The sequence below is a fragment of the Eubalaena glacialis genome, chromosome 9, assembly GCF_028564815.1.
Source record: "Eubalaena glacialis isolate mEubGla1 chromosome 9, mEubGla1.1.hap2.+ XY, whole genome shotgun sequence".
Lineage (NCBI taxonomy): Eukaryota > Metazoa > Chordata > Mammalia > Artiodactyla > Balaenidae > Eubalaena > Eubalaena glacialis.
The window spans coordinates 41,789,701-41,802,679 of NC_083724.1; the positions used below are offsets into that span (position 1 = coordinate 41,789,701).

The 12,979-nt window shown below is 39.1% G+C and overlaps 1 protein-coding gene across 8 annotated transcripts in view; it reads right to left on the reverse strand.

The window, feature by feature from the left end:
* Positions 1 to 12,979, reverse strand: part of LOC133097894 (transducin-like enhancer protein 4) — a 144,555-nt gene that overhangs the window by 70,141 nt on the left and 61,435 nt on the right. For 5 of the 8 annotated variants that reach the window (XM_061200322.1, XM_061200320.1, XM_061200316.1 and 2 more), the window contains 2 exons: positions 4,205 to 4,409; positions 2,915 to 2,931 (listed from right to left, as the gene is read on the reverse strand). In XM_061200322.1, the coding sequence (XP_061056305.1) occupies positions 2,915 to 2,931; positions 4,205 to 4,409 (222 nt within the window). The remainder of the gene's footprint in view (positions 1 to 2,914; positions 2,932 to 4,204; positions 4,410 to 12,979) is intronic. The other 3 variants (XM_061200323.1, XM_061200317.1, XM_061200319.1) reach the window with 1 other exon arrangement.

Sequence of the window (12,979 nt, forward strand, 5' to 3'; positions counted from 1 at the left end):
ATTTGGTTTAGTGGTCACAGAACTTCCGAGAAAAGAAAAGGAAGAAAAAGGCCCAACATTTTAACAAGGGAATTTCTTTCATTTTTACTTGATACCTAAAGGTAAAGCACCTTAATTACCTGAATCTTTACAGTAAGTTTAAATTTATATTTTATAAGCTATTCTGAAATCTGCCCTGTTTAATCATCTGTAACGTCAAAAAAAACATTTTAAAGTGTCTCTCACAATTAAACCCATCCACAACCTTGCATAAATCAAAATTTTGCTACCATAACAAAATGTTACACTGGGGCTGTATAACATTGCCCACATCCTCATTACATGCAACACTAATTACTACCAGCAGATTCAGAATTTTCTGCACATTAGAGGCTTTTAGAGGAGCTATAAAAAATTTCAGGCACCATTAATTTAAATTTGTATTGAAATTTCCTTTTGACAGATGGCCAAAAATTACTTATTATTTAGAGTACCAGAGCTGCCTGTTTGCACATTAGAAGAGGAAAGGGAAAAATTAAAAGCAAGAAGGAAATTTATGTCACGTTCATTACCTGTTAAATGTTAAGGAGCATTATCCTGCATGAATAAATTATTTCATACAAGCCTGACTCCAGCTGCAGGCAACTGGCATGCTCCGGCTGATAAAAACCATCTCTAGTCACACAGCAGACAATCATAAAAACCCCCTCTTAACCAGGAACCACTTACGGGAGGATGAGGACGATCGATGGAACAAGCAACTAACTGCTTCTCTGAGCATCACAGAACACATTTACAAAAATTAGTGAACTATTTCACCTTGCAAAGCCACAGGACAGCCCCAAACCTGACACAACACGACTTCAAACTCAAGAATGGTACCCAAAAAAATATCTATTTATAGCTACCAATCCATAATAAATCAAGGCAAAATCATCTGTCTCCATTTCCTTTTGTTTTTCCCCTGGCTTCCAAGCTATATAGATACTCACTCCCAGACTCATCCTGAATGATTATAGATGATTTCAAAATATACCCTACTCTGACGTGAGGGACTATAAAATGTAATTGACACAAAAGTGTGCACTGGAGTATAAATATTTTCACAGTCTTCTGGGAGTGGGGCATGAGAGGAGGCTTTTGTTTAGTTCGCTGGCCTGCCTGAAGGTATGTATTTATCATATGAAGCAGGGAATGTTTATATTATTGGCCTCAGAATAACTAGACAGGCTTTCCAAGGGCTGCTACCAGCAAATCTTGGTCAATGCATCTACTTACTACTTCCTAAGTACATCTGTGTGGAGTACTTACTATACTCTGATTAAGAATGCTTTTTAATTTAGGTACTGATGTTCTTATCATACAACAAAGTACACAGCTGTAAATGCATAATTAAATAATTCAATGTGTGCAGTTCCAATTGTAAACGTTGACATTTCTATGGGTGTGCAGATACCCTTTCAAATTACAAAGATTCTTGAAGGGTAAAATAGATACATTTTATTTTCCATCATTTAACGACTTTGGGGAAAAAAAAACCCCTACTTCCCTTTTATTATAAAAGGACAAGGAATAAAGAGGCATTCAAAGTGACAGCACAGGTGGTTTCAGGGGAAGATTTTAGTCTCCGTATACATAACTTCATTAAAAACTGCAAGAGAGGACTTCCCTGGTGGCGCAGTGGTTAAGAATCCACCTGCCAATGCAGGGGACACGGGTTCGAGCCCTGGTCCGGGAAGATCCCACATGCCGCGGAGCAGCTAAGCCTGTGTGCCACAACTGTTGAGCCTCTGCTCTAGAGCCCGCGAGCCACAACTACTGAACCTGTATGCCACAACTACTGAGGCCTGCGCACCTAGAGCCGGTGCTCTGCAACAAGAGAAGCCACCGCCATGAGAAGCCCGCGCACCACACGGAAGAGTAGCCCCCGCTCGCAGCAACTAGAGAAAGTCCGCGCACAGCAACGAACAACCAATGCAACCAAAAATAAATAAATAAATAAATAAATAAATAAATAAATAAATTTAACAAACCAAAAAAACCTGCAAGAGATGTAACTGCCTATGCTCCAAAACATTCAACTGTTGTAAAATACAAGAAAAGGAATTGACAGCATCTGTGCTTTGGCCAATGCTTGAGAACTGCCCTTGCTTTCTAATCTATACAAAATACAACAGCATGTGTAATACAATTATCCACAATACAGTAGCATATTTACATTGTGCCTGGCTCAAAAGTTACCAGGCAATTTCATATTTTACTCATTTTCTGCCGTGGTAGCCTGTTTTTCTTGTTTGCTTACTATATAAATTCAGGCATCCTTAGCATACCCCATTATGGTATTACACGAGCACATCCAAATCATCAGGCCTTAACCACTTTTCCTCTTTCCCTACAACTTCTCTATAAAGAGATAGAGAAGGCAGATAAGACAAATGCAAAACCTAAGGAGAATAACTTGGAAGAATATACTGGAAAACAAGATGTCATTAAATTTAAAAAAAAAAAAATTCTTTCTGGTGAAGAAAAATGCTCTTAAATGTTTTGATAAAGAGTTTTGTAGGATGGAACTGTTTCCCAAAATGTTTATTTCCTTAAAAACCAATTTTTTCCCATTATTATTTATCTTATAGCCAAAGCTTAACTGAAGCCGTTATTCTTTTTCACATGGCAAAGACATAATAAAAAGAGCAATGCAAGCCAGATCTTATAATTCAGTCTTTGTCTATAAATCTGATTCTGATAGAGAAATGGAACCAATATCTTAAAAAATCTCAAATGCACAACTGAAAGCAATACAAAAACGCAGTTTACCACTATTTGGTACAGCCCACCAAATCATCCTGTAAATCTCAAAGAATCCATTGCTACATTTATTCAAATCATTGAGAGCCCCCTTTTAAGCCATTCCTTCATCTGTAATTTTGAGTCCTACCTTGATGGAATCTCTGTCTACAGGCAAAACAGCAGCAAAGGCAGAGCAAATGGGAAGAAGGAAAAAAAGAAAAGTACCAGTTAGTTTACATAAAATCATACATTTGTCAAATTTGATCTCTGCTAAATAGTAAATGGCACAGTTGTCAACTTTGCTGTAAAGTTAATTATTAATATTACTTGACCAGATCTACAAAGCGCCAATTTACCTTTGACACAATTTCAGAAACCAAAGCTGTATATTTGTGTTATTTATACTCCTTACTGACTTTTCCACTTATAGAAGTGTTTATAGACATGCCTCAGCTCTGGACCATAGCACTAAGATAACTGAATGACGCATAGTACGGTGTTTCCAACATCAGAGATGGGAAATTTATGTTTATGTGATAAAAAATCATTTACCCAAGATTATAATTCATGGTAATGACACTGAAACAAGAACAGATATGAGGTTTTAATTATAACCACACCCTTTCGACCAATGAACCACCCATGTACTACGTAAATTCCCACAAAGGAATGCTGGGAGAGACTTCCATTTGTTTTTCTGCCATTAACTAATAAAAACTACTAATAAGCACCATACAAACATAAGAGTCACATCAAAATGTCTCTGCACCATCATCTATTTTAGTGGAGGGAAGAAACCAACCTAGAAGGAGCACAACTGGCCTTACAATCAATTATTTACGTAAACAGCTGTTGTTCTTACAGGCAGAGATGAGTTCATTTCATGCTTCTAAACAGACTGGGTGAAAGAGGTAGTTAAACCAACAGATTTCATTAATTTGGGCTGTACTTTCTCAATTACTAAGACCACTGAAATTGTTTTCTTACCTGCAAGATTCTCACTGCATTATATGTGATTTATAAATAATAATTGAGTCTGTCAAATGAGTAAATGATCAGTAAAATCTTTCCCCAAAATAGATGTGGTCAAAATTAGCTATTAATGCCACTCACTACTTCAAACACAGGGCACTGTGGCACTTCATTACTGATTTAGACTTGGGGAACTTAGTGGGTAGCAAGGGATCAGAGGCAATAACCAGGAAATGCGTCGTCCCCCCCCCCTCCCCGCCTTTGGGAAGCACATTAACTCTTGCCAACCACTACGGTATCATTTGGCAAGAGACTGCTTCCAATCATTAATTTACCTTCCAGGGGAAATCCTTTGCTTAGTCGCTGGTAAAACGAAATCCAGAAACAAGAATAAACAATGACATCCAGACCTACCCTCAGCAACAGGTAGGTAATGTCAGACTGACATCCCGAGAAAACTGCTCACCTCTTTGGTGATCACTGTCATGGTGCTTCTTCTCATCTTTAATTGGAAGGTGAGACTGGCCTCCCAGGGCACTGGAGAGGGCCAGAAGGCCGGCACTGCTACCAATGGGCGGGATGGCAGGGGGCTGCAGCCCCGAAGGGTGCGGGGTCAGAGGCACTGGCAGACCATGTCCATGTGATAAATGCTGGGCCTGGAGTTGTTGCTGCTGTGAGAAACGAGACAAAGATATTGAACTTGTTCCCTAAATCCGAGACACCCTCCAACAACAAAAGGAGAGGAAAGAGGTGCAAAAAGATCCTGGAAAGCCCAGCACCCGTGAAGGAAAGATTTATTCTTTACATACATATGTATATGTAAAAGGGAAGGAGATGAATAATAGAGAAATGCTATCTTTTTTACTTGGATTTGGTGGTTTTGCAATGCACTGTAAATAACCTAATTTTTAAATAGTGAAACTAAGTTACTTTTAATAGATGAAATTAGATTTAACAAAGCATCTGTATTTTGGTCTCCAAAACATAATGCCTCACTATCATACACCTCTAATCAAAACATATACGTGACTAACTGTTAAAGCAGTTATACTGAAGAAAAAAAGCTTGAAAATTGAGAAAATTAGTGTTAAACAGTTCTCCCAGAACCACTGCACAGCATGCGGCGACAGTTAATTTGAAAGAGAAAACCTGAATTAACAACCCAGAAAAGGAAACTGGTTGCAGCCACCGTTTTAAGCCCTTTAAGTGTCCTCAGCGGTACTTGAGCAAATTACTAAAGAAAATCTAATGTAGCAAGGCTTGGGTCCTCCTGTAGGCTTGCTCAATAATGCTGAAATAATTGGGCACTCTGTGCACGTTTAGTGATGCTCGAATGGAAAGCTAGAGGCCTGCCCTTGTACTCTTCTCCAGCGGCCGCCTCTGTGTTGTGACAGGTTTATCTGAGTGGGACTGTGACACATGCGTGAGTAACTGTACTGACAAGAGTTTAAAGTCATTTTTACCAGCACACTGGCAACACATGGAGAAAGCCCTCCAGAGGCCGGAAGGGGAGTGCTTGACCTCAGCCGAGGCCGCAGCAAGCTGGGCTCCAGGGAGCGAGGTGGGCAGGCCTTGCTGCCTCTTCCGAGGGGGAGGGGGTGAGGGGTGGTGATGGGAGGGTATTCCGTTAAATATATCCCTCAACAGGGGCCCCACGCCAACCAAGACCCTGCTTAACGATGTTCTGTGAGAGCAAGTGTTGAGAAATGCTCAGACCAACTTCTGTAGTGATTACATTTTAATTAATACCTTTAGAATCACTTTTTAGGCCTATCCTGGGATAGCTAAACAGTCTCTTCTATAATCTTCTTTCCAAGTAGGACTGCACAAAATAGCTTTCTCAAAAATGTGTGGGGTGGCACGCTCTGCTCCCCTTCACTGGTAAGAAGCATCTTGAAAAATATTTCAAAGAAAAACGTGAGTTTTTTTTTCCTCCTCCCCAAATTACTTTTACTTCCCTTCTCTACCCCTCGGTATCTCTTCCTGCGTCTGACAATAAACGTCCAAAGGTAGCACTACTTAGTTCTTCTCTCCAATTGACCTGCACCTACTTTCTGCCTACATGCACTTAAAGTACAGTCAATAAAATAGTACTAACACTTTTAAGACAACTTTACATACATAAAATGGCAAATCGGAGCAGTAATAAAGACACTCCACCAACCAATGCCCACCCTAAAGTCCTGCCAGCGTGCTACCTAAATGGAGAGTTCAAAATAATGTCGTCCTTCATTTGAGTGGCCAAAATCATGTTCGTTAATTCTTTATGTACTGTTACTTAGTTGTGACCAAAACACACGAGCACACAATAGTTTCTAAACATGTAGAAGATAGGTCTATGAAGAAGCAAGGCCTTCAGCTAAATATATGGCAAATTTACTTCAAGTCCTTGTTCTACTGAAATAGCCAGAAAAGTGCTCCAATTCTCTTTCTACTCTATATCCCCTAATACTTCATGTGCATGGGTCGGGCACGTAGCCACTTTCTATCTCAGATCAGAGTTCAATCAGCAAGCATTTATTAAGAGTCTGCATACGTCCCTCTTACCACCTTTCCTAGACTCTAAGCTCTGTGAGAGTCTGCATCCGACACACACCCTAGCTAACTGCAGGCACTGAGACATTCATATAATATCTGAGCAATTAAAAAATATGTCTATTTCATTAGATACGAAAAAAAAAAAAACCCTCAGCCAAAAGCAATACTTTCAGTGGCCCAGGTGTTTCTTTTATTTTTGTCTCATAGGACCAAAAATAAGCACTAACAGCCTCATTTTCCTGCCCATCCAGAACTTTCCAAAGGCAAAAAACATACCCCTAGTCTGCAGCACATGCCATTCATAGTGAAGACTTCCTGGGTTCCTTACTTGTACTCTGTTCTACCTCAAAATAGCTCTAACACTAATCTTCTCCTATTCTCCATTGTGCCTGTCTTAAAGGAGGATCCCTTTCCCTTCTAAGGACCAGACTCCTCCCCCCGCATCATCTTTTCTTCCCTTCTCCCTTCGTTGCTCCACCAATTCTCCAACTTCCGGTCACCCCCATGTCCACCTTAGGTGGTTCTGTCACTGATTTTGCTCTTCTGCTTGCAAGCCTAATTCCAGCATCTCTAGCATTGTGTTTAAGACGAATTGCCTACCTAACACTAAGAGAACTTGAGGTAGCACTTTTTCAGGAGGGGAAAAAAACCACTATATTTTAATCACATTTTGTGTCCTCCACTGCCCCTAACACAGTGCCTTGGCACATAATTGGCACTTGATAAATGTTTGTTAAATTTAATTAAATTAACCTTCTTTTGCCCTCTTCAGCTACTGGTCTGTGTGTGTGTATGTCTCTCTCTCTCTCTCTCTATATATATATCTCCTTGTCTATGGAGAGCCAAATTTCTTTAAAAACTAGTGTAAATTTGCAGTCCCCAGTTCTTAACAACCCCCTCCTGTAGACAGACAGACAGACAGACACACACACACACACACACACCCCTTACTCCTTAACCCCCTGTAATCTGGACTCCAGGTCCACCAATCTCAAAAAAACTGATGATGATTCAGATAGCTATTTTTTCAAGATGTCACAGTCATCTTTCTGATACACCTCAGCCAGAGCCAGCATATCCTCCTTAGGAAACTCTCCTCCACCTGCTTCAGGAACACTACAGTGATCGCCACAGCCTCTCTTCAGTTATCTCTCTGAATGCTGCTGTTAGATTTCCTTCTCGGCTTTTCCTTGTTTACTACAGAGGTAGAGTCCTAAACCTTTTGTTCCTTTCCCATGCTCCAGTAGCCCTGGTCTAACTTCTTGCCAGACAAGCCTACTTGGCAGTTCAGCATTACCTGAAAATGAAATGCTTAACACAAACCCCTTAAGTAACTTCCACTGGCTCAAGTTATCAGTCACCACTGACTTGTTTTTCTTCTGTGCTCCTATATCCATCATCACCAGATCCTGTCAAATCTCAATTCCAGCATATTAGTCAGACCCTCATCATCCCATACTTTGATTAGCGCAAGTCTCCATTAGCTCATTTTGACTGTAATGGACCCACCCTGCATCATCACTGCCAGTATTTTTTCCTCAATTCATGGCCTCTCCTGTCTTTTAGAACAACCTCTCCATTACTTATCTAAGTTGTACTCACTCATCCTGCTCAGCTCATGTTTCACCTGTTCTGCAAAGGCCTCTCCAAATGTGCCATGTGTCTACTTACAGGACTCCCTGTATCATTCATTGGCACAGGCTGCCTCATAAAGGTACTGTTACTCATCTTTTTACGGATAAGAAGACCCTGACCTGCCAAAAAGATTGTGACATTCTGGAGAGAAGAGACCACCCTCAGGACTCTTTGTACCCCTGGCACCTGGCTCACCACTATTTAGTCATATGGCCATATATTTAAAGCTTTTGGTAAATTAAATTTCTACTAAATAAAAGAGAGTTCCTATATATTCTTTACCCAACTTCCACTAATGTTAAAATGTCTTACCTCCCCATAGAATTTATCAAAACTAAAAAAAAAAAAAAAAATCTTACATACTCAATTTACCAAAACTAAAAAATTAACATTGTACATTACTATTAATCAAACACAGACTTCATTCAGATTTCTCTTGTTTTCCATTAATGTCATTTTTCTGTTCCAGAATGCCACACTGCACTGAGAGGTTTTAATTTTTCACTTGCTTTTATACCAAAATTATAAAGCCCTTCCAATGATTTTATGAATAACAACATCCAAATTACAATAGTATCGTTAAACAGAATATGCCTTGAACTTAGGAGAGAGAGAGAAAACAAATGAGAGGGGACAACCATAAACCCATTTTACAAGTCATCCACTATACGTACAAAATATCAAACAAAAAAGCACACTCAGGGCATCCTGTAGAAAGGAGCAATTTTTAGCAAGTGTTTAAAATATAAAACTATCAGATAAAAATGAGATTAAGTAAGTTACCAAACGGTAGATGATAAAAATATAAGACAGATATACTGAAATACTTTAGTAGGTTTTTAAATGTTTACATCAAGCAAATCACTTTCCGTATTTAGTGGTCATTTTTAAATTTCTTTGTAAGTTTTCTCCTTAGAAACTATCCTAGCAGCACAGTGACAGGTATAATTGATAATGATTACTGGTTAGTCAATAAAACCAATGTATTAGAGACCATCTTCTTTACATAAAAACAGTAAGTCACCAACAGCTAAACTGAACTTTACCCTTTACTCCATCAAAAAAAAAAGGCTTTATCAAATAACATTCAAGAATTCAAAATTAAAAAGAATCTCTATCAAGGACTCTCATCAATAGAGAAAAACTTATAGCAGATTCCCTGGAAAAGGACTCAGGTTTCTCTGGATATTATTCAAGGAGCTGGGGTAGCATAACCTAATGGACTTCCCTATAGTACAGCAAAAGCTTGTGGATGTTTCCCAATAGCTTACTGTCCTCTGATCTCCACCCTGTCTGTGTTAATTACACAGCAATTAACCTGCAAAGGTTTACTTTATCCTGTAGTCACCAAAGAAACATAAAACCTCTTGCTTTCTGAAGACAGAGAGAAAGGAAATGGATCTTAAGAGTACACCAGTTCAACACTGATTTATTATTAAAATAATTTAAGATAAATCACCACTCTAATCACAAAGCAGCAGGTTAAAAAACGCTTACCTTATAAGGAAAAAAGAAAACGATCAAGCCAAAAAAATAAAGAGGAGAGCACAGACTGTAGTACCACTTAAACATTAAAATAAAATACACTCTATGTAACCATAACTGAAAAAAAACCTACTGAGAAAGATACATATCTTGAAAAATTTCTTCTGACTGGGCTTCCTAGGCCATTACTATCTTGGGTGCCTTATTTAAAAAAAAAAAAAGAAAAAGAAAGAAAGAAAACACTCTCATATCAAACCAGGATACAAAATAAAAATCTTTTTTTCTTTTCCCTTGATGGGCCATTCAAGAGAATAAACATTAAAATGGAGTGAACTTTAAACTTAGGCAAATAAGTACTCCATTAAGGTAATTAATTTAATTCTGAAAAATAGCCAGTAATTAGTTCTGAAAATACACAGCAGTGAGGTAGTAGATGCAGCCTCAATTCTGTTAATAGCTTTTTACTGGAGATTCTGTAACAAAGAATTATCTCCTCACAGTTTCAAGTTTGGAATGAAGGGAAAAAAGAACCACTAGAGAATCAAGTTCATAGGAAATGTCTTTTGAAATGTCTACCTGCCAGCAAAAAGAGAAATTCTTTTTAATCAAATGTCCCCAACTGCTTGATTACCAGGGCTTGACTGGTCAATGACCAAGCAGGAAGCAGGGTGAGTGCAGAAGCTTAATCCACACAAATCCCTAGCAACTCTGCACAACTCCAACTGGAAACCAAGCAGAGGTTTTCTTGTCCACCACCCTTCATTTCTACTATGCTATCAACAGAAGCCTCCAAAAAAAAAAAAAGCTTCATTCTTAGAAGCAATGACACCCCGGTAGCAATGAGCACACTTAGGGCCATATCTTGGTTTCTTAAAAAAAAAAAAAAAAAAAAAGAGCAAGGTGAGCCTGCTACATCTTGCGCTAGAAAGCAAGAAAGCTATCTAGACTAACAGGGTGTGACAAATAGGACAATGGGCCAACTTGAAGGGGTCCTCACTGGCAAAACTTGAGACAATTCAAGCATCATAAAGAACAGTAACTGTAGTAGATTACAACATAATTTTAAACCCAGTTGCCAGGAGTGGAGTCCACGGTACCACAAGAAAACAGGTGGAGCTGTGGGACATGCCACGAGGCCAAGGACTAGAAAATGGCTCTTCCAACCAGCTGACCAAGCTAGGTGCACTGAACATGTGTGCCTTGATCCAATCAGGAGACATTATTTTGGGGGACGAGTAAGGGAGGGAGCAACAGATCCAGGAGCTGGGCAAGAGAAGGCAGCAGACTCTGAAATGAAGCAGCAAGCACAGAAAAGGGCCCGGGACTGGGCTGGTAACTACAGTCCTCGGACCGTGAGGGTGCGCGTTAGGAGGGACCCTGTCTGTGTGGGCTGGGCTGAGTCTGAGAAAGGAGATCCTGGATGATACGTGGGGATGCAACATCGTGAAGTGACATCAGAGCTACTGTCTGGAATCCTTGCCATCTCTGTGAGCAAGAGCAGGTCACTTGACGATTTCAGACCTCAGTTCCTTCATGTAAAAAGTGGAAAGGGTTATAAAATCTACCTCCCCAAGGTTGTTGGGAAAATTATGAGATTGTGCATATAAAACCCTTAGTGCAGTGCCTGGCAAATAATAAACACTCAATAAATGGTTGCTGCTATTATTGGAAAAAGGTATCCAGAAGTCTATACCCACACACACACTCACGGAAAACGAGGGGAAGGAGGAAGGGAGGAAGGCAGGAAAAGCTCTTCTTTACAGATGAATATTAATTTAAAAGGAAAAAGAATTTAGAATTTACCACTTCGTTACTCCAAATGTATTAACAGCGTCAAGAGATACTAAAACCACTGGGTAAAATGTTGTTGGGCAACAGGTTATTCACATGTCAAAGTATCATCCCAGATTACTAGCTTTGCCAACAATGTGATACAACTGGGAAATACACAGCATCACCCAGGTACACAACATCACCAAGGTAGTGTTTTTACTAAAAATACTTAACCTGAATCTAAACATCAGAAAACAATCAGACGAGTCCAGGTTGTAGGGCAGTCCACCAGGCTGGCCTGGAATCTTCAAAATGCCGAAGTCATAAAGTGAAATCGCTTGGGGACTGTTTCTTGGGGGTGTGAGGGAAGACTGAAGAGACAGCACAACAAAGCCACTCTTGAATGTGAGTACCAGATTAGGCGACAACTGCTATGAAGAAAGACGAGCTCTCAAGGACTTTCTGTGGACAACTAGAGAAATACGAATATGAACTATACTGGATATATGGAGGTCGTAACTGTATCATGCTTATACTGGAAAACTGTTTATAGAAGATGCACACTGATACATTAAGGGGTGAAATATCATGTCTCCCTGCCTCTTACTTTCAAACAATTTGGCACACACAAAGTATATATCTGTCTGTCTGTATGTATACACATTACAAAGCAAAAGTGACAAAATATTAACTGGTGAATCTAGGTGATGAGTACACAGTGTTTGTTTTACTATTCTTTCCACTTCCCTGTAGTTGTAGAGGTGGGGAAAGTAGGATGTGCCCTTCTAGACAGAAGATTGGGAGTTCTTGCTTTGAACAAATATCTCTAGCAAAAGCTAAAAGTTAAGTGAATCCATAGAAAGAAGCAAGAATATAAAAAAGAACAAAGGAAGGAACTTTACAACCTAAGCTTATCTGTAATTCATTCCTGATGACTTAAAACATGAGATTTACTGCAGGGGAAAGACCAGCATTTATAGCAACCCAACAAAGATTATCACTGCAAGGATAAGTTCCTCACACTAAAACCACAGATCTCTATGGTCCTCAAGATCTCTGGACTGGTCTTTAAGGGGAAGACAGGTAACAAGCGAAGAAGCAAATTCCATGAGTCCTGTGCCAAGGATTCCACTGTCTTAACTTGCAGTTTAACTCACAAAGTAATAACAGCAAGAAAAGGAAAGGACAAAAGTCCCCCAAACCTGAGTTATTATATTAACATTCCCATCAGAAATCCTATTAGAATTTTTTCTGAATTGGTCCATAGTTTACTAGGAGAAGTATTTCTAAGCAAACTAATAATAGAAACACATTTTCCTGGAGGCTTGTTTAAACTATTTAATGAATTTTTTGAAGAGATTTTAACACATTATCTTACTGAAACCAAGGCTTCTATTTTGTGTTGTAGTCATTAAAGTTACCAAGCTAAGGAATCCTGCTCAGAAAAGCTTTCTTTAGTTACTTCACGGTATTCTTTAAAAGTAAAGGTGCATCTAAAAAGCCTATCTACTTCAGATTCTTCAGTAACCCTGCAGTTGACCTTAGAACTTTAGAAGTAGAATGCACCTCAGATGACAGCTAGATGAGTTGCTTTCCAACATTTCGACCACAACTCCTGTGTGTGAATGTTGTGTATCTGCATAGAATAGACATGTAAATGAAACAAAAGTTTAACAAATACCAAATACTATGTGCGGCACATTTTTATATTTTCTATTCTCTTCTTTTTTAAAATAAAAAATGTTGACTATTGATTTCACTGCATAGTCATGAATCTCAGGAACTGCAATTTGAAAAACACTGAACCAGG